Source organism: Chrysemys picta, chromosome 7, assembly GCF_011386835.1.
Source record: "Chrysemys picta bellii isolate R12L10 chromosome 7, ASM1138683v2, whole genome shotgun sequence".
Lineage (NCBI taxonomy): Eukaryota > Metazoa > Chordata > Testudines > Emydidae > Chrysemys > Chrysemys picta.
The window spans coordinates 32,153,752-32,173,809 of NC_088797.1; the positions used below are offsets into that span (position 1 = coordinate 32,153,752).

Below are 20,058 nucleotides of genomic sequence, written 5' to 3' on the forward strand. Positions count from 1 at the left end.
CTGAATGATACATCTAAAATTACAGAAATTGTAAGTAATAGCAAGGAAATGTGTTAGATTATCTTTTGTTTTAGCTTGTGAATTTTCCCCTATGCTGAGAGGTAATTTTATTCCTGTTTTGTAACTGGGAAGCAAAGTCATAGGGGAATCCTCTGGGTTTTGAATCTTTTTATTTACCCTGCAAAGTTATCTTCCATCCTGATTTTGCAGGTGTGATTCTTTTACTTCTTCTTTTTTTAAATAAGTAAAAAGTGGTTTTATTAAATATAGAAAGTAGGATTTAAGTGGTTCCAAGTAGTAACAAACAGAACAAAGTGAATTACCAAGCAAAATAAAATAAAACATGCAAGTCTAAGCCTAGTATAGTAATAAAACTGAATACAGATAAAATCTCACCCTCAGAGATGTTTCAATAAGTTTCTTTCACAGACTGGACTTTCACAGACTTCCTAGTCTGGGCACAATCCTTTCCCCTGGCACAGCCCCTGTTCCAGCTCAGGTGATAGCTAGGGGATTTCTCATGACTGCAGCCCCCTTTGTTCTGTTCCACCCCCTTATATAGCATTGGCACAAGGCGGGAATCTTTTGTCTCTCTGGGTCCCCCCCCTTCTAAAAGGAAAAGCACCAGGTTAAAGATGGATTCCAGTTCAGGTGACGTGATCACATGTCACCGTAAGACTTAATTACCCACTTGCCAGCACACACGTATACAGGAAGACTTACAAGTAAAACAGAGCCATCTACAGACAATTGTCCTGGTTAATGGGAGCCATCAAGATTCCAAACCCCCATTAATGGCCCACACTTTGCATAATTACAATAGGCCCTCAGAGTTATATTTCATATTTCTAGTTTCAGATACAAGAATGATACAGTCATACAAATAGGATGAACATACTCAGTAGATTATAAGATTTGTAACAATACCTTACAAGAGACCTTTTGCATGAAGCATATTCCAGTTAAATTATATTCACATTCATTAGCATATTTTCATAAAATCATATAGACTGCAACATCACACCCTCCTCCTGAACTTACTGCCAGAGACTTGGACACTGACCATGGCAGAGGCAGTATACCTAAAATTCATTTTTGGGCTCCCCTCTGGGACAGACACTCCTGTGTCCCCCAAAAGAGAAAGAGACCCTGATCCAGCTGTGAGCTCACAGCTATGACAGACCTTTCACTGGCCAGTAAAATCCCCCACACACACACACTCAGGTTGGGCTTGCTTCCAGCTACAGAGTCCCTGGGGTTTGTTCCCACTGCAGCAGTCACCAGGACCCGAACTTCCAGCTCCAGAATACATGTCTCTGTGCACCTCTTCCACTTCATTACAGCCAGTTCATGCTTCTGGGTCTTAATTGCTTTGTCTTTTAAATCCAGGGTTTGCTGGTGGGCAGCCTTTTCTTTTTCCAGGGCAGCCTTTTCCCAGGCAAATTGCACATCAATTTCCATTTGTTTTCCCTTTAGACCATCACTCGATGAGCTGGCATACCACAGAGAACCCCCTCCTGCCAGAACAGACACCCCTCCACTCCTGTCTTGCTAAGTTAGACACTCCAGTCAGCTTCAGCACAGACACAGAGATTGGGTCACACCCATCTGCAGTGTCAGGGTTCCCTCCCCACTCTTAACTCTAGGGTACAGATGTGGGGACCCGCATGAAAGACCCCCTAAGCTTATTTCTACCAGCTTAGGTTAAAATTTTTCCCAAGGCACAAATCCTTTCCTTGTCCTTGAACGGTATTGCTGCCACCACCAAGTGATTTAAACAAACATTCAGAGAGGGGCCACTTGGAGCCCTATTTCCCCCCAAAATATCCCCCCAAACCCCTTCACCCCCTTTCCTGGGGAGGCTTGAGAATAATATACCAATGGATAGGTTAACTAGTGAGCAAAGACCAAATCCCTGGGTTTTAGGACACTGAAAATCAATCAGGTTCTTAAAAGAAGAATTTTATTTAAAAAAAAGCAAAAGAATCACACCAGCAAAATCAGGATGGAAGATAACTTTACAGGATAAAGAAAAAGATTCCCCTCTGACTTTGCTTCCCAGTTACAAAACAGGAATAAAATTACCTCTCAGCATAGGGAAAATTCACAAGCTAAAACAAAAAATAATCTAACACATTTCCTTGCTATTACAATTTCTGTAATTTTAGATGTATCATTCAGGATCTTTTTAGGAGATGTTTTTTCCTGCCCTGGTCCTCTCTCTGTCTCAAGAGGGAACACACACATAAGAGAACAAACAAAGCCTCCCCCGATTTGAAAGTATCTTCTTTCACAATTCGTCCTTCTGGTCAGGTGCCAACTAGGTTAATTGAATTGATTAACCCCTTATAGATAAGTGATTCTGTACCTCTGGCCAAGAGGGATTTTATATTACTGCATACATAAAGGTTGTTACCCTTCCCTTTATATTTATGACAGTATTACATCTAGAAGGCCTTAATAAGATCAAGAGCTCTCCATCCCACTGCACTGACCCCAACTGGGACCCCCTTTGTCCCACTTAGGGTGATCAGATGTCCAATTTTATGGGGACAGTCCCAATTTCTGGGTCTTTTTCTTATATAGGCTCCTATTACCCCCACCCTGTCCCAATTTTTCACACTTGCTGTCTGGTCAACCTAGTCCCACTGGGCACTGCACTGACCCCGACCGGGGCCCCCCATCCTGCTGGGCGCTGCACCGACCCCGACTGTGATTAGAACCCTTCTGTGCTGGGAGCTGCACAGACCCTGACCGCCACTGGACCCCCTTATGCTGGGAGCTGCATAGACACATTTTAAAACACAGTCTCTGCCCCCACAAGCACTTGAAATCTAAATAAACAGACAGACAAAGGGGACATAGAGGCAAAGTGACTTGTCCAAGGTAACACAGGAGGTCAGTAGTAGAGCATCCGAGGAATTTTATCTCCCAGTCCCCTGGCTCTAACCACTAAACAACATACCCCTCCCAGAGAGGGGGATAGAACCCAAGAGTCCCAGTTCCCCAGTCCCGTTCTGTTTTAACCATAATGTTGTCATACAACACCCATTGCAGGCATCAATGTCGAAAACACACAAACAGCACACACGAGAGGCTCTGAATGAGACGGTTCCATGCTTTTCCAATCTATTCAAAGCAAACCATGCAGCCAATGACAAGCAGCTTCCATCCAGCATCTCTTGCACTCATTCACACTCACTCCCTTTAATCCTCAGAGACAGTCTTCTTTAAATCATCTTCTTCAAGGAGTGCAGAGAGTGTGATGGTTATTAACCAGGAAGTTGGGTACAGAAGGAAATATGAGCCCAGATTCCATACCAGAGAAGAATTCCTCCCATTGTAGGAAACACTGGGACAAGGGGCAGCTGAATTTTAGGGGATTAATGGTGATCAATCCCACCAGTAATGTCACTGCTATGTCCTGGAGAGGTGGGTGGCAAATGGTTTTCTGGTCCTGCTTATATTTTTGAGAGTTCAATTTTTTTTCTCATCTCGAATCAGGACAAAAAGGTCAAAAATCCTGAAAACATTCACAAACTGAACAACAAAACCATTTCTGGGTTTGGGTCTGTGGAAATGTTTTCTTTGGATTTCAACCTTTTCTCTTTATTAAGCGGTTTTAGGCCTAATTAGCTTAAATTTCTAAACAAAAAGTTGTTTCCAACCAAACCACCTGAAATTTTCATTTAGAAAAATGTTGGAACGAAAAATGTCGACAATTTCAAAAAAAATGTCCGCTACATTTTTTTGAGTCAGGAAATGTGTTAAATCGGACCTTCATCAACGAATGGGAATTTCTCAACAAATCTTTTTTCATCAAAAAATGCCTAACCAACTCTAATGTCATGTGGGCTGTGTACAGCAGGATGCAGTACCACCTGCTCCCACTGGAGGAGCTGCTCTTAGGTCTGTAGTACACCTGGCTGGCACCAGGGGAGTTCTGATCCTTCAGCACATGGATTGCAGGGAGCAGAGGGGAGAGGCATAGAGTAAGAGGTGCAGGCTTCAACGGGGCCATTGCAACTCAGATTGTAAGGCAGTATGCACATGCTCCTTGAAGCCAGTGCTGGCTTGGGTAATGCAGAGAGTCAGACTAGATGATCAGAATGGTCCATTCCAGTCTATGAAATGGGAAGAGCAGGTCAGAAAACAGACTGAGATCTGAGTTTCCACATTCAAGCCCTGTATTAGAGTCAGTCTGTGAGTGCAGAAAGAAAGGAGTCAAATTTCATTGTGGGGACCTAACTCTGTAAGGTATTTATACAGTCCCCATTACATTAACAGCCCTCTTTTTACAAATGGGGAAACTGAGGCACGGGGAAACTAAGGCCCTGATCCTTAAAGGTTTTTAGGCACCTAGCTCCCATTGATTTCAAACAGCAACTTACCCAAGAGGTCTATGTCCGAGAAAGGAATAGAGCCCTGGTCTTCAAAGTCCTCAGCTAAGACCCTAAGCATTGGTCCCTCCATCACAACAACAAATTACATGCAGCAATAAGGCTCCATACAGCAGCAGCTCATAGACTCATAGACTTTAAGGTCAGAAGGGACCATTATGATCATCTGGTCTGACCCCCTGCACGCTGCAGGCCATAAAACCGTCCCCACCCCTTCCCTGGACTCTGCTGCTGAAGTCCCCAATCCTGTTATTAGTGACTTCAATCGGCAGAGACCCTCCTGCTAGAGATCCCTGCCCCATGCTGTGGAGGAAGGCGAAAAACCTCCAGAGGCTCAGCCAATCTGCCCTGGAGGAAAATTCCTTCCCGACCCCAAATATGGCGATCAGCAAGACCCCGAGCATATAGGCAAGAGTCTCCATCCTGACCCCTTTTAGCCATTATGCTATTTACCTACCATTGCTTGGTTTTCCTTGACTACTATGTTTTACCATTAAACCATTCCCTCCATAAACTTATCTAACTTAATCTTAAAACCAGACAGGTCCCTCGCCCCCACCGTTTCCCTCGGAAAGCTGAAGTTGAACCCTAGACTTTAAAGACTGCCAGTACAAACTGATATCATTTGAGCTACAGGAGTAGAGATAAGTAGGGCTGTAAATCTTCCTGCTTCTGGCCATAATGCAACTGGGGTTCAGGAGGAAATGGTCACTGGGGCACTCAGATGGGCACACTGGTCTGATCTGGTTTGGCAATTCTGATATCCCTATAGCAATAGCCCCAAACCCACATCATCATTGCTGCGAGCTGCAGCTCTAAGAGTGGCTCCTGCAGCCCCTTTTTCAAATAAGGGCTCACGTGCCATCAAGTTAGTGGGAGGGTTTGTTTGACGTGTGACGTGATATTTACACAAGGTTCAACGGACAGATGAGAAATACAGGGACAATAACATAAGCTGCCGGAAAACTTCTGCATTTTTACCTCCTTCCCTCCTGCCTGGGCAAAAATTGGATTAAAGACGAGAGAAGCAAAGCCACACGGGGATGGAGCGCAGAAGGGTTATAAAGTTACGCTAGTCTTTGGAGAAGGACAATGCAGGTTATTCTCCATATGGAACTCACTCAGGTACAGTAGCTGTTGCCCACTTTCCAGGCATGTGTTAGGCACTGGTGAGGTTGTATTAATGCAGCACTTTGGAAAGTAGGGTGGGCTTATGGGTAAGGTGCTAGGTTAAGCTGGGTCATTGGACAGCTTTATTCGCTTCCCAGCTCTGTCACCAACTCCCTCTGTGACCTTGGAGACAGTATGGCTTAGTGCAGTAGCTGTCAACCTTTCCAAATTACTGTATCCCCTTTCGGGAGTCTGATTTGTCTTGTGTGCCCCAAGTTGCACCTCCCTTAAAAACTATTTGCTTACAAAATCAGACCTAAAAATACAAAAGAGTCCCAGCACGCTGTTACTGAGAAATTGCTCACTCTCTCATTTTTACCATATAATTATAAAATAAATCCACTGGAAGATAAATATTGTACTTACCTTTCAGTGTATAGTATATAGAGCAGTATAAACAAGTCATTGTCTTTATGAAATTTTAGTTTGCACTGACTTCACTAGTGCTTTTTATGTAGACTGTTGTAAAACTAGGCAACTAACTAGATGAGTTGACATACCCCCTGGAAGACCTCTGGGCACCCCCAGGGGTATGCATACCCCTGGCTGAGACCCACTGGTGTAGTGGCTAGAGTACTGGCCCATCTCCACATTACCTTGTAACCTATGTTCATCTGGAAGGCTGGTGCTCACTGTATAGTTCTGTACCTGCTGGAAGTGAGGATTCTATTCCTGGCTCAGCCACTGGCCTGCTGGTCAGTTTGGGCAAGCCACATCACCACCCTGTGCCTCAGTTTCCCTATCTGTAAAATGTAAACTTGTGGCTTGCTTTGAGCTGTCTGGCTGAAACGGGATGTACAAGAGCTAGGGGGGTTATCATCTCATCTTCCCCACACATACGGGCCTGCATTGTGCAAGTAGCTTGTAATCTCCTCGGGACAGAGACTCCCTCCCAAACTGTGTGTATGAAGAAGGGGGGTGTCTGTACTGGGAGGAAAACGTAGCCGTGCTGGGTTGTTTTCCTCTCCAGACATCCTCCCTGTGCTAAACACCATCAAATGCGGCTTGTAGCATTAAAAATGCGGTGTGATTTACAAAAGAATGAGTCATTTTGCTCTCCAGATCCATTCACTGCTAAAGGACACAGCACATGCCCTGCAGAATTTGCAAGTGACTTTGTGTTTTCTAAATAAATAAGTTGCATGGTCAAATGGCTCAGGCACTAATGTGAACGCAGCACAGCTCGGTTCAATTCCCAGCTCTGCCACTGACCTGCTGTGTGGCCTTGGGCCAGGGCCGGCTCCAGGGTTTTGGCCACCACAAGCCAAAAAGCCCCAAGCCACCCCACCCTTGACAAGCTGGTGCCTGGAGCCGGCCCTGCCTTGGGCAAGTCCCTGTCCTGCTCTCTGCCTGTTTCCACTCCCACCCTTTGTCTATTTTGATTGTGAGCTCTTTGGGACAGGCTGTCTGCCATTATGTATTTGTGCAGCACCTGGCACAACAGGGTCCTGATGTCAGTTGGGGTCTGTGCCATGCCCAGCACAACAGGGCCCCAATTGTGGTCGGGGTCCGTGCAGCACATGGCAGAACAGGGTCTTCACCCTGATGAGGGTCTGTGCAGCACCCAGCCCAGCAGAGTCCCAATCTGAGTCAGGGTCTGTGACGCACACAGCGCGATACGGGCCTCAATCATGGTCAGCGTTTGTGTAGTTCCCAGCTTGTCATGGCCTTAATCTGGGTTAATGTCATAAATGTAACTTTGGTGGAGCTACGCTGATTTACAACAGCTAAAAATCCAGCCTACAGCCCAGGCCACCAGCAAGCACAGCATTGAAACCAAAACCTAACTGCACAGCTAAGTAAATAATCCTTGTCAATTAGAGGCATATTTGAGCCAATTAGAAGCAATGGGGCCTTGCGTTGTGATAGCAAAGGAGTTTGTCCATATGGCTGATGCTCTCCAGATGACAGACCTCAGAGGCCTCATTGTGGGTCACCCTTGTTTGTTCACATGATCCTTGTATTCCTACCGGTAATTAGAATGATGCTTGCTGGCCTTGAGGTAATGATGGGAGCAGTCTGCTCCCTGCCATAGCTTGGCCTGGTCATGTAGGGCGGGGCCTCTGCTTTCAGAGAGTATGGGAGCAGGGGGCAGCTCTATGTATTTTGCTGCCCCAAGCACGGCAGGCAGGCAGGCGGCTTTCAGCGGCATGCCTGCGGGAGGTCCGCCGGTCCTGCGCCTTCGGCGTACCCACCGCCAAATTGCCACCAAAGCCGCGGGACCGGCGGACCTCCCGCAGGCATGCCGCCGAAGGCAGCCTGACTGCTGCCCTCACGGCGAACTGCAAGCCGCACTCCTGCGGCTTGCCGCCCCAGGCACGCGCTTGGTGCGTTGGTGCCTGGAGCCACCCCTATATGGGAGTCAAGCAACATTACAAACTAGACAATGAGAAGCAAGTTAGGAGCCAAGCCCAGGGAGGGCTGGGAGTCAGGACTGTGGGGTTCTACCCGTAGTTCTGGGAGAGGAATAGAGCCTACCTATTGCAGGTAGTGGGATTCAAAATCTAAAGTCCTGCCCTCTCAACTGAGGGGGAGAAGCCACTGAATCCAGACGGCAAGCGAATATGAGGGACAAAAAATGAAAAAAATAGGGCAGGAGGGAAGGTCAAAGGTTGAAAATCAGGGATTCCCAAAGGGACACCGAGCAGAGAACCCCTGGCAGCACCCACCACTCCTCAAAGGTGCCTGAAGAGTTAATGGACACCACCTGGAGGAACTCTGCCCAGAGAATGATCAGACAAGGGACAGGAAATAGTCCCGTGACTGGCAGAGTGCACTCCCCCCACAAAAACCCTCCCCTGTCAAGCTTCCTCCTCCTGGTTAGGTGGATGGCCACCAGGAGGAGGTTGACATGACTTCATGGGGCCACAGATAGGCTGTGCAAGGTCAATAAGTGCGGGGGCAAGTGCAGCCAGAGCCTCAGTAAGAGGTTCTGGAAGAGCCAGAGGTTAAAGCAGGAGGGTTGTACATCAGGACTCCGGGGGTCTAGTCCCAGCCCTGAGAGGGTCTTAGGGTTAGAACACAGGGGTTGGGAGTCAGGGCTCCCGGGTTCTTTTCCCTAAAGATTTTAAACACAGAGGTTGCAGGATTGGTTCTAGGTGACGAAGCTCAGGGAAGCAATGGCTCTTAGGCTACAAGCTAGGGGAGTGATTCCCCTTCTCATGTACACAGACTTGCGCTAGTGCGAGTATAAATAGCAGCGTGGCCAAGACCGCATGGGTAGCAGCAGCGAAGGCACGGCTTAGCTGTGCCAAGTACAAACCCACCGGTTTCATCCGGGTTTGTACTCAGCCCGGCTAAGCCGTGCCTCTCCTGCGACTACACTGCTATTTATACTCCTGCTTCCTTGATGAGAGCTAGCACAAGTACATGTGCACGAACAGGGGAAATCAGAACCCTAGTTTACCATGTAGCCATAGCCTTAAAGAAAGCCGGGGATAGAGGTCACCTCTTCTTGGGCGCAGTGCTGGCTGGAGGAGCTCAGGGTGGGATTTCTGAGGAAGGAAATTGCACATGGCGTGTATGTTCCACATGTTGCCAGGGAAATGGACCTTTGTTTATATTTCTGTAAATAAACAGATTACACTAAGGATTCTTTTCTTCCAAACAGAATCACACCCAATTTCAACCTATGCAGAAGCAATAACAACAACAGGGGTGGCAGATTTTTACTGGGAGGCTTAAAAGCAAAGTACCTCTAAACACAGGCAGATTTAACAAGTAGAGCCCATGTGTGGTGCCTAATTCAATTTTCTTACCATGCCATCATCTGATCCCATTTTAAAGGGACATGACTTGCAGGGCACCCTCCAGAAAGAAAGGAGAAAAGTTCTGACACTTCTCCAACAGTCTCCTCTGCACCCTTCCAATCAGAAGTTGTCCTGAGCTGTGAAAAACACACCTGATCAATCCCATCCCTTGAATTACAGGGCAGTAATAGAGCCAGGGAATCAAGGGGCTGAGGGTTATGTTCACAAGGAAAATCAAACACCGATGAACTGGCACTAGCAGGGATCTGTGCAAGGGAGGAATTGGGATCTTCACTCGCAAAGCCCAAGGGGATTAAATTGCTCACATAAAAGCATGTAACAACTGGATCTAAGGTACTTATATGGCTCCCACCACAATAGTATCTGAGCCCCTCACTATCTTTAATGTGACAAAACCCCTCAGAGACAGGGCAGTGCTATTATCCCCAATTTACAGAGGGGAAAACTGAGCCACAGACCAGCTAAATGACTTGCCCAAGTTCTCCCTAGACTCCCCGGGCAGCCAGCTGAAAATGTGCCCCCCCCCCCCCCCATCTGTGGATCTCAAGGCAGGAATTTCAGTATCATTAGCCCAAATCTTGCCCACATTTTTACCACTCTAACTAGGGGGGTGTTGTGAGATTTTAAAAACCCCAGTATAATTAAAGGAGCATGTCTGAGAGTGTAGAGAAAGCATTCTGAACCCTTTAAAGGATGCCAAGGAGGAGCAAGGGCGGGGGGGAAACGCAGTTCCTGGTGCTTGGGAAAGGATCGGTCTCTGGGGTTTTGCATCTTGCTTTTTGCTTCCACAGCATCACGCAGACCCAACCTCCCCCTTCAATTATTCATGTACCATTCACTTCCCATCACTGCTGCTTGGGTTGCCAGAACCCAGCAGTCACTCGTGAGCTGTAACAGGTAAAGAAAAGAAACCCTCTCTTCCCTTTCAAACCAACCAGAAGTAGGAAGTCTTTGGCAGGGGCTGGAGGGATGACTGGGAACAAGATGGAATCCGTGGGACATTAGTGTGTAGCAAGATTCATGCCCGGAGCCGCTGCTCAGCCAAGCTGCATCCTGGGGCAGGGACTAGGTTTTTGTTCTGTCTTTGTACAGTGCCTAGCACAATGGGGTCCGACTCCTGGCCCATGACTGGGGCTCCTAAGTGCTACTACAATTCCACAGAGCAGTGAGGTTTAGGAACGGCCTCCCAATAAGAGGACTGGAAGGCAAACAACCTTGTTTCTGGGATTCTATGACAGGGTTGCCTACAATAGCAGGGACTGGACTCAGTGATACAGGAGGTGCCCTACAGTCCTATGTTCCTAATACAAATAATAAAAATGAATAGCAGTAACTAATGGGATGAATAGAGCTGGTCAAAAAAAAATTTCACCAAGTTGTTTGTTTGGACAAAAATGGCTTTTTAAACAAATACATTTTCATTGTGCTGGAATTTTTCCTTTTTATTTAGAATGAAAACATTACAAAAAGCAAACATTTCTAATTGTTGTTTTGTTTCAATGGTAGGGGGCAGGGGGGCCAACCACTCACTTTAAAAATAATTCTCCACTGAAAAAAGAGGAGAGAAATAGTGAGAGAAAATAGGTTTCTCCCCTCCCACACTGAAACCAATTTATCCAAGTCTCTTCTCATTACTCATCTGAAGCCCTCCCATTATTTCCACTATATCTTTTGGGTGGCCAGAGAGACATAGATCTTAGGCCAAAGGGGACCATTTCTGAGATGAGGATGACCAATGAGTTTAGGTCAGAAGGGACCAGTGTGATCATCTAGTACAACACTGCCCTAAGAATTCCATCCAGTGACTCCTACACTGAGGCCTGGCCCAGAAAAACACTCCGATTACTGTGTTATCGCTATCCCCATCCTCTCATGGAGCCAGGCTGTGCATGAAGCAGAGACTGAAATAGCATGAGACAGCTATGGATTCCCAGTCACCAGTCCAGATTTCATTTAGCTAAAACCTCATCTAATAATACAAAAACCTCCACAAGGTTAGGAAATGAATGACTGATCTGTCATCTGGGGGGGGGGGGGGGGGGGGTGGAGTTGTCTCCTCCCCCTCTCCCCCCACCCGCCCCCCAGCATCTTGAAACTGAAGTCTAGATTGGTAGGACTGATTGGAGGCGCACTACACAGCTGTCTACTCCTCAGGGGGAAACACACACTTTAACTTTTACCCTCCCCTGTGTACAAAATGGGCCAGATCCCCAGCTAGTGTAAATCCTCAGCTGGTGCAAATCACTACATTGGCTTCCATAGTGTGATGCTGTTTGAAACAGCTGAGGGTCTGACCCTAAACACTTGTTTTATCCCCACTTGGTGCACAGAAGATGTCTGTAGTGTATTAATGTGTGAAACTCACCCCGTACAAAGACCCAGCAAAGACTCTCTCACCTTAAATGGTGCAAAGGCTTTGTGCTGGCCCCTCTACACAGGAGTGAATATCACCTAGGGCTGCCTGGTCCTTAAGATTTACTGGGGCTCAGCTGTACCAACAGCCTTGCTACTAGCAGTATCACCAACCTCAAGAGATCAGAAATAGTGATTCAGACCCAGAAAAATCAAGGTCAGCCTAGAAAATGAGATATTTAAAGACTATTGTACATTTTGGTCTGTCTTTTGATGTTTGAACTCCCCTGCCTACACCAGACGGGGGGGGAACGGGGGGGGGGGAGAATGACGACAGTGAGGGTTGCCAGCTCTGACTGAAGCTATTCCGGGAAATTTTTTCCCCCCAACATGACGTAATGTCATTTTCTTAAAATATCCTGGATTGCTTTCAATAGTCACCAGGAGATCAATGCTGATTCTGAGAGAGGCTCTGGGGGACTCCAGGCCAATACTGGCGGGTTGGCAACCCTATCGACAATTAGTGCTGCCCACTCCCCAGAATGTATTGGGTAAGGTCACTTTGGCCCCTGCTGCAGGAGCTCTCACCCCCTCATCCACCCATCCCCTGTCCAGCAATTAATTCTGCCCCCCAACCCAACAGCTGAGCTCCCCAGCCCCTCTCAGTCCAGCCCTGCTCAGTTCAGCCCCCCAGCCTCACCTCTGTTCCTCCTGAGGCTCTTCACCCCCCTCTCCTAGTTGGGGAGCTGAGTGGGATCCTCCCTACCCCTTCCTGGCTGGGGGGCAACTCCAGGGGCTCTTTAACCCTCTCTGCCCCTTCCCAGGCTGAGTGCTGCAGGCCAGGGGCGGGGGGACAAGGAGCAGAATCACCATCCTGTCTGAATTGCTCGGGGCGGGGGGAGGCAGAGCTGTCCCGAGCTGCTGGGCTCTTTAGCTCCCTCCTCCCCTCCTGTAGGTATGGCTTTGGGTTGCTATGGGGTCTTGGGGAGCGGGAGCCAGAGGGAGAGGGGAAGAGAATTCTGCCTGCAGCAGCTCTATTTGGTTAGTCTGCCCCAGGAGGCAGACAAGTTGGGCAGATAGCCAATTAGAAGACTCAAGTTCACTAGAAAGCTGGTGCTTCTCACTTCATGGTATGACTGGCTCCAACCCCAGCCAAAATCATGTCTCTTGATAAAGAAATCTTAGACCAGGGCTTAGAAGTGGGCAACACTCCAGGAACATGAGTCATGTGACTGAAGTGCTGCAGGGTGTAGTACTGCCTGCTGCCACTGGGGGAGCTGGAGATGCTGAAAACCTTCACCAGATCAGCCTCCAAGATGCTTGTTTAAACTTGTTTTGAAAAGCAGCATGGCCTTCTACATCTTTTCCAAAACTAGAGCCCTTGAGCTAAGCCACTCCATAAACCAGCAGCAGTATAGGGCATAAGACAACGTTAATCATCACAGTAGATTTATGTGGACTGGAAGCTCTTTGAGGCAGGAAGCTTTCATCTCTTTGTCCTGTGTTTGTATAGCACCTAAAGCAATAGGGCCCTGGTCCATGACCAGGGCTCCTGGGCACTATCCCGGTACAGATAATAAAATTACACACACACATAGTTACACTGCTCTGATTCCATCCATTTATACTGCACACAGGTCGTTCATTAGAATACTTAGCAATGGCCCAGCAGCTAGCGCTAGGCCGGGCTAGGTTTCACTAGACCTGGGTTCTATGCCCGGCTCTTTCACTGACCAGCCGTATGACCCTCAGCAAGTCCCTTACCCTCCCTGTGTCTCTGTTTTCCCTCCCAACCTTCCTCTGTGTAATTATAAGCCCTTTGGTGCAGGGACTCTCTCTCGCTGGGTGCCCGAGCAACAACTAGCACAACAGGGTCCTGATCAGGTGGGGCTAGTAGGAGCTGCTGTGATACAGTAAATAATATGTGGAGAGGGATGCCGTCCAATTTTCAAAAATAAGATTAGGTTAAAATAAAATTAGGGGTTTTTTTAAATTGAGGATTATAAAATTAGATAAAACAAATAAAACTAGATTAGATAACAATGAGAATTTAGCTAGATTCATTATTATTAAACTTAGATACACTAAATAAGACTAGAAAAATGTTGGAGAGACAACATGGATGAGGTAATATCTATTATTGGACCAACTTTTGTTGGTGAAGAGACGAGCTTTCGAGCTTCACAGAGCTCTTCTTCACCTGAAAGCTCGAAAGCTTGTCTCTTTCACCAACACATGTTGGTTCAATAAAAGAAATTATCTCACTCATCACCCACCTGTCTTTCATATCCTGAGACCAATATGGCTACAACACTGCAAACAAAATAGAAAAATATTTGAGTTATTTTTTGTATTGGGAGGTCTGGTTCTCTTTCTATTCCTGGAAGTGTGTGAAATAGAGGAAGTCAACAACCTTTTCCCCCCAACCAAAAATTACTTTTTAAATAAAAAACAGATTTTCTCATTTTTAGTTTGATCAAAATTATCCTGTCTTCCGCCCCCTAACAACAACAAAACAAAATGAGAATAGAAACGTTTTCATTAAAATGTTAGTTTTCTACAAATGAAAATTTTGTAAGGAAGACCAAAAACATTTGGTTTCCAATATTTAATTGGGTAAAGACGAAAATAACTTTCTGCAAACTTTTGAAGGGGAAAAGTGATTTTTTTTAAATTTCTGGTGAAAAATTAGTATTTTTCAGCCAGCCCTGGGATACAACACGTTAATAAAAATGATATCTAGTTCTTCCATAGCACGTTCCGTCCATAGATCTTAAAGCATTTTACAAAGGAGGTCAATATCATTATCTGCATTTTATAGATGGGGAAACTGAGGCACGGAGTAGGGAAGTGACTTGTCCAAGGTCACGCAGCAGCCCAGTGGCAGAGCTGGCAATTGAACCTGGGTCTCCTAAGTCCCAACTCAGTGCCCTGTTGGTGTGGTTCTTTGTCTTTCCCAAGTGCTGTATGCCATATATAGCCATTTGTAAGTCTACTATTGCACCCCTGGCCAAACAGACTTTTCAAGGGTTACATGAGCTTCGCTTTAATTCCTTCCTAAGACTGGGCTGTGGTTTCCTTTGCAAAGCTGAGAACCTATTCACTATCGTGCCTCCTTCCTTATTCCACAGCTGTCTCTGTTAACCGACACTCGGAATCAGAAACAAGGACAAGAAACAGGTTTCTCTCTTTCTTAGGAATCCCGGTTATTAAACGTGCCAAGAATTCATCGGTTATTTCCAGGCATCTGGTGTTTAGTTGCATGGAGGGGTGTGTCTCCCCATGAGAATATTTGCATTTCCCCCTGTTTGCACAACTCCACCTCCGTGTGCATGTGCACATGCATATATGCATTGGTCCCATCTCCCAGCCTGAATTGGGCATTATTCACACAGAAGCTGAACTTCTTCACAGATCAGCTCCGGTGAGTATATTTTGCTCCTGCTGCTGCTACTATGCAATAAACTCTGAGCCACTGGCAGACCTTAGAGAAACAATGGGCACTGGGTGGAGGGATTTGTGGTGGTAAACTCTGGACTGTGATTCAGTGGGTCTGGGTTCAATTGCCAGCTGTGCTTCAGACTCATCGTGTGACCTAGGGCAAGTCAGTGCTGCGTGCCTCAGTTTCCCCTCTGTATAACAGAGTTAATAACCCTTTGTCTGTCCAGAATGCAAGCACTCTTGCTATGTGGCTGTACTGGGCCCTGATTTTGGTGGGAGCTCCCAGTTGCTACCATAGCACATGTAACAACAAAGAGGAGCAGTGGCAAAAGGGTCTAAGTATATTTCACTTGTGTCCTTCAAAAGCCGGACCATGTTAAGGCAGATTCTTCCCAAGGATTTTTGTTTTATTCCAGACCGGAATCTTAGTTGGCCAGCCATTAACAGTTCATGTTACTCTCTTCCTTCTGGTATTTTGGCCAAGATGGTTTTAAAAAGTGCCAGTTGATTTCACGTGCCATTTGGGGGCATGGGGGGAAACGGGACTGTCCAGTCCAACTTCAGATACCTTAAATGGGCCTGATTTTCAAAGGGCAGGTAGCTGATGCTCTGAAGGTGTCTCAAACTGTACCTTGTAGGTGGCTGGCCTGTCTCTCCAGCCCAGGATTAATGCCATGCCTAGGATCTGTTCAGGGCCTTTCATCAAGCCACCATTTATTAATTGCAGTGACCTTTAGCAAACCCCAAAATAAAGCAGTTCAGCATAGAAACCACCTCTTTTCCCCTGAGCCAGGGTTTTCTGCAAAGGCCTATACCTCACAAGTTCCTACTCTACCAGCCACTTACCTGAGAGTAACCCTGCTCCCTATCGCTCTTCCCCTCCCCCCATCTTGACCCAGCAGTTTGCTGCCAGATTCTCTCTGCTTCTGCCAGCTCTCGCCACACCTGCGTCATTTGCTGGCTTTTATAATCATCTGACACCTTTCCAGCTGGGTCTGATCAACCCAAACACCAGTTCTTAAAGGCACTCTGCCTTAGAACAGAGGTGGATGATCCCAACCCCCCTGGCTTATAAAGGGGTAGACCTCCCTGTTACACACATTGAAAAAACAATGCATTCAAAATCATTAGTCAATTTCAAAACTTTTGGACTGTATTTTTCCTGAGCTCTTGACAGTTCTAGATGCTAGTGATCAGGGAAACAGGCATTTTCTCCTACCAGTGTAGCAGGAGAGCTTGATTTGCTATCATTCAAATTCTACTGCTGCCAACTTTTCTGGGGGCTCCTTCTGTGCCGCTGGGAAAGCACCTAGCTACATCCTTGTCAACTGCAATGAGGCAAAAGTACCTCCTAATAGCCTTGTTAATTGCAGTTAGGTGGAGGCAGCTTGGAATTGTATGCAACAAGCCAACAGATCACCTAGCTTGGAGGATGTGGAGCTGCAACTATATGGACTGGACCACGAAAGAAAAGGTTGGATGCAACAAGGACAGAGATTGTTGCATGAGGTTGCACACTGGTAGGTTAGGGTAGATTCCTCCCCCTACCCTCTGTGGAGCTCCACTACACTAAGCTCCTGTCAAAGTTTGCTTGGAGCAAAAATTGAACCTTTCCCTTTTACTAGAGATAGAACAGCTGTACACTAGGGCCCCTATAGGGTTAAGGACCCAAACCTGCATCATTGAAATAAACAGTAGTTGTGATATTGTCTTGGGTGAAAACAGGGTCATGGTCTAAATGTAGCTATTTGAGGGTTACCTAGCAGTGTCGGAGAGACGTGAAAAAGTAACTACTTTTCATTGATACAGGTGGCCTCCAAAATGTGACGTCTTAGATGTGTCAGTGCCCCACTACCATGGCAACATCATTGGACTGGAGAAGGGACATGAAGTTTCAAAGAAACAATCTTGATAGCAAGGTGAGTATCCTGTGATCTCCTTTGCCACTCCAGGCAATGGGCTCCAGGGTCCCCGAGATCCAACCTTCCCATTGGCTCCCTCTTCTTATCATTTGTATGGTAGTGTGTAGGGCACTGCCTAGACCCCGACCGAGATCAGGGCCCCCATCATGCCAAGCGCTGCACAGACACAAAGTAAGAGATGGTCTCTGCTCCAAAGAGCTCACTATCTAAATAGACAAAGGTGAGAAGTGAAACAGGCACGGGAAGGGGAAATGACTAAACCAAGATTAATAGCAGAGTCAGGAATTGAACCCAGGTGTCCCAAGCCCCAACCCAGTGCCCTATCCATTAAAAAAAAACTGCTTTTCTGCACAGAATGTGACTTACCCAAGATCATAGAACAACCAAGCCAGGAATGAACCCAGATCTCCTACCTCAGTGCCCTCGCTACCCAGCACTTGGGTGGGGGGAATTTCATGTCAAGTTGAACTAAAACTGAAATCTTTTCAACATTTTTGGCAAACCAAAAACTTTAAAAAAAATATTTTGGGTCAATGTTTTGTTTGAATTTGAATCATTAAAATTTTTGAATTTTTTTTAAATAATTGAAGGAAATTTTTGAATAAAAATTGTTTCAAACCAAAAAATTGAAATGTTTAATTTACAAAATGTAACATTATGATTGGAGGGGTGGGGGCTGAGGGTTTTATGAAATGAAAATTCAGCAAAACCAACATGAATTCACAAATTCACAGTGTTGCCAAATCTGCATTTTTCAAGGAAAAAAATATCTGAAAAATTTCATCCAGCTCTAAATCTGACCCTTCTCCCAGCTCAGTCAAGTCTCTTTCCTCATTCCAGGAGGCCTCCTCAGACTGAAGACCCCTAGTCACCTTTCTTCCTCCAGCCAAGGGGCTTTGAATTGGAGTGGTGGGATCCCAATGTCATCCCAGTACGCTATTCTGGGAGAGGTGAGACCCCACCCCAGCACCATGAACCTTTCTAACGTCCCACCAGGCCTCAATGGCTCCCAGGGAGGCCCCGGACCTACCCTGTATGGGGGCCATTCTTTGTGGCAGGTGGTGTTGATTGTGCTGATGACTGGGATCCTCTCACTGGTCACAGTGGTGGGCAACCTGCTTGTGATGGTCTCCTTCAAAGTCAACAGCGAATTGAAGACAGTCAACAACTACTTCCTACTCAGCCTGGCCTGTGCTGACCTCATCATTGGGGCAGTGTCTATGAACCTCTACACCACCTACATCATCATGGGCCATTGGGCCCTCGGTAACGTGGCCTGCGACCTCTGGCTGGCCCTTGACTATGTAGCCAGCAATGCTTCAGTCATGAACCTCCTTATCATCAGCTTTGACCGCTACTTCTCTGTCACACGGCCCTTGACCTACCGGGCCAAGAGAACGCCCAAGAGGGCGGCCATCATGATCGGCCTAGCTTGGGCCATCTCCTTCATCCTTTGGGCACCCGCCATCTTGTTCTGGCAGTACTTTGTTGGGGAGCGGACAGTGCCCTCAGGAAACTGCCATCTCCAGTTCCTCTCTCAGCCTATCATTACTTTTGGCACGGCCATTGCAGCCTTCTACCTGCCCGTCACCATCATGATCATTCTCTACTGGAGGATCTACCGGGAGACTGAGAACAGGGCCAGGGAACTGGCTTGCCTGCAAGGCTCAGAAAGCAAGAGCATTGTCAGGCCAACCCCCAACAACGGGCCTAAAGGAGGTGGCGTAGGCAGCAACAGCAGCTCCGAGCGGTTGCAACCCATCAAGGTTTCTTCTGCTGTGGCAAAAGCCCACACGCAGGCCTGCTGCTTCCCCAGTTCGAGGAAGGCCAAGCTATATGTGGAGCAGAGCAGCAATGGGAGCTGGATCAATACAGAGGAGGAGGAAGAGGAGGATGGCTCCCCTGATTCCTTGACATCGTCTGAGGGAGAGGAGCAGCCCTTTGAGGTTCAGAGTGTCTGCTCGGTGGTGATCCGGCTGCCTATGATTGGCAGTGTAGCACAGCCACCATTGCCAACACAGAAGCCAACCCGGGACCGGGAGAAGCTGGCTGGAGGGCCATGGGCAGGAAGGAATGGCTTGTGCAGGATCCTAGCGCAGTCTCCTGCTGCCACCGAGTCCCCCAACATGGCCAAGAAGCCATCAAACAAAAAGATATCACCATTGAAGGAGAAGGGGGCATTGACTGGCAAAAGCCATCTGCGGAATAGGAGCAAACAGCTCTCCCAGCGGAAGACCCTCTCCCTGATCAAGGAGAAGAAAGCAGCCCGAACACTGAGCGCCATCCTGCTGGCCTTCATCCTCACCTGGACACCCTATAACATCATGGTGCTGGTGTCCACCTTCTGCCAGGACTGCGTTCCTAACAGCCTCTGGAAGCTGGGATACTGGCTTTGCTATGTCAACAGCACTGTCAATCCCATGTGTTATGCCCTGTGCAATAAGTCTTTTCGCAATACGTTTAAGATGCTGCTGCTGTGCCGCTGGGACAAGAGGAGGTGGGGGAAGATGCCCAAGCACGTGGTGGCCTTCCACAGGGCTCCAGCACACTGAGCAGGCGTGGGGTGAATTCCAGAATGGTGAGCCAGGCACGGCCAGTGTTGGGAGCCAAATGAAGCGGTGGTGGGGGAGGGGGAGAGCGGAGAGAATGGAAATTAGCTTCTAAGGTGGGAAGTGGAGGGTGAATCAGACCATGAATTGTTGAGACTGTATGGTGGAGATTCTCAAACTGTGGGGTGTGCCCCCCAGGGGGATACGGAAAAATGATGGGGGGGGCAACCCCCACAGGAGGTGGGGAGGGAGCGCCACCCAGCCTTGCTCTGCTCCGGCCCTGCCCCCAGCTGCAGGCCTGGCTCCCGGCCCCAAGACACCCCCAGTCTCAGCCCCCGACTGGCCTGGATGCAGCTCCATTCCCAGCCCCACTCCCATCCCCATGCCCAGCTGCGGCCCCAGCCTTGGCTCTCTCACCCTGGTCTGCTTCCCGCCCTGCCCTCCTCACCCCCAG

General features: G+C 47.5%; 2 protein-coding genes across 5 annotated transcripts in view; one reads left to right on the forward strand and one right to left on the reverse strand.

Moving 5' to 3' along the window:
* DPF2 (double PHD fingers 2) overlaps positions 1 to 20,058 on the reverse strand; it is a 118,508-nt gene that overhangs the window by 42,156 nt on the left and 56,294 nt on the right. The window lies entirely within an intron of this gene.
* CHRM1 (cholinergic receptor muscarinic 1) overlaps positions 1 to 20,058 on the forward strand; it is a 46,029-nt gene that overhangs the window by 23,502 nt on the left and 2,469 nt on the right. Inside the window, exons 1-3 of one of the 3 annotated variants that reach the window (XM_065553012.1) lie at positions 5,393 to 5,525; positions 16,943 to 17,052; positions 17,896 to 19,633. In XM_065553012.1, the coding sequence (XP_065409084.1) occupies positions 17,976 to 19,607 (1,632 nt within the window). In that variant the 5' untranslated portion in view covers positions 5,393 to 5,525; positions 16,943 to 17,052; positions 17,896 to 17,975 and the 3' untranslated portion in view covers positions 19,608 to 19,633. Of the gene's footprint in view, positions 1 to 5,392; positions 5,526 to 14,982; positions 15,117 to 16,942; positions 17,053 to 17,895; positions 19,634 to 20,058 lie in introns of those variants that run through there. The other 2 variants (XM_065553014.1, XM_024100375.3) reach the window with 2 other exon arrangements.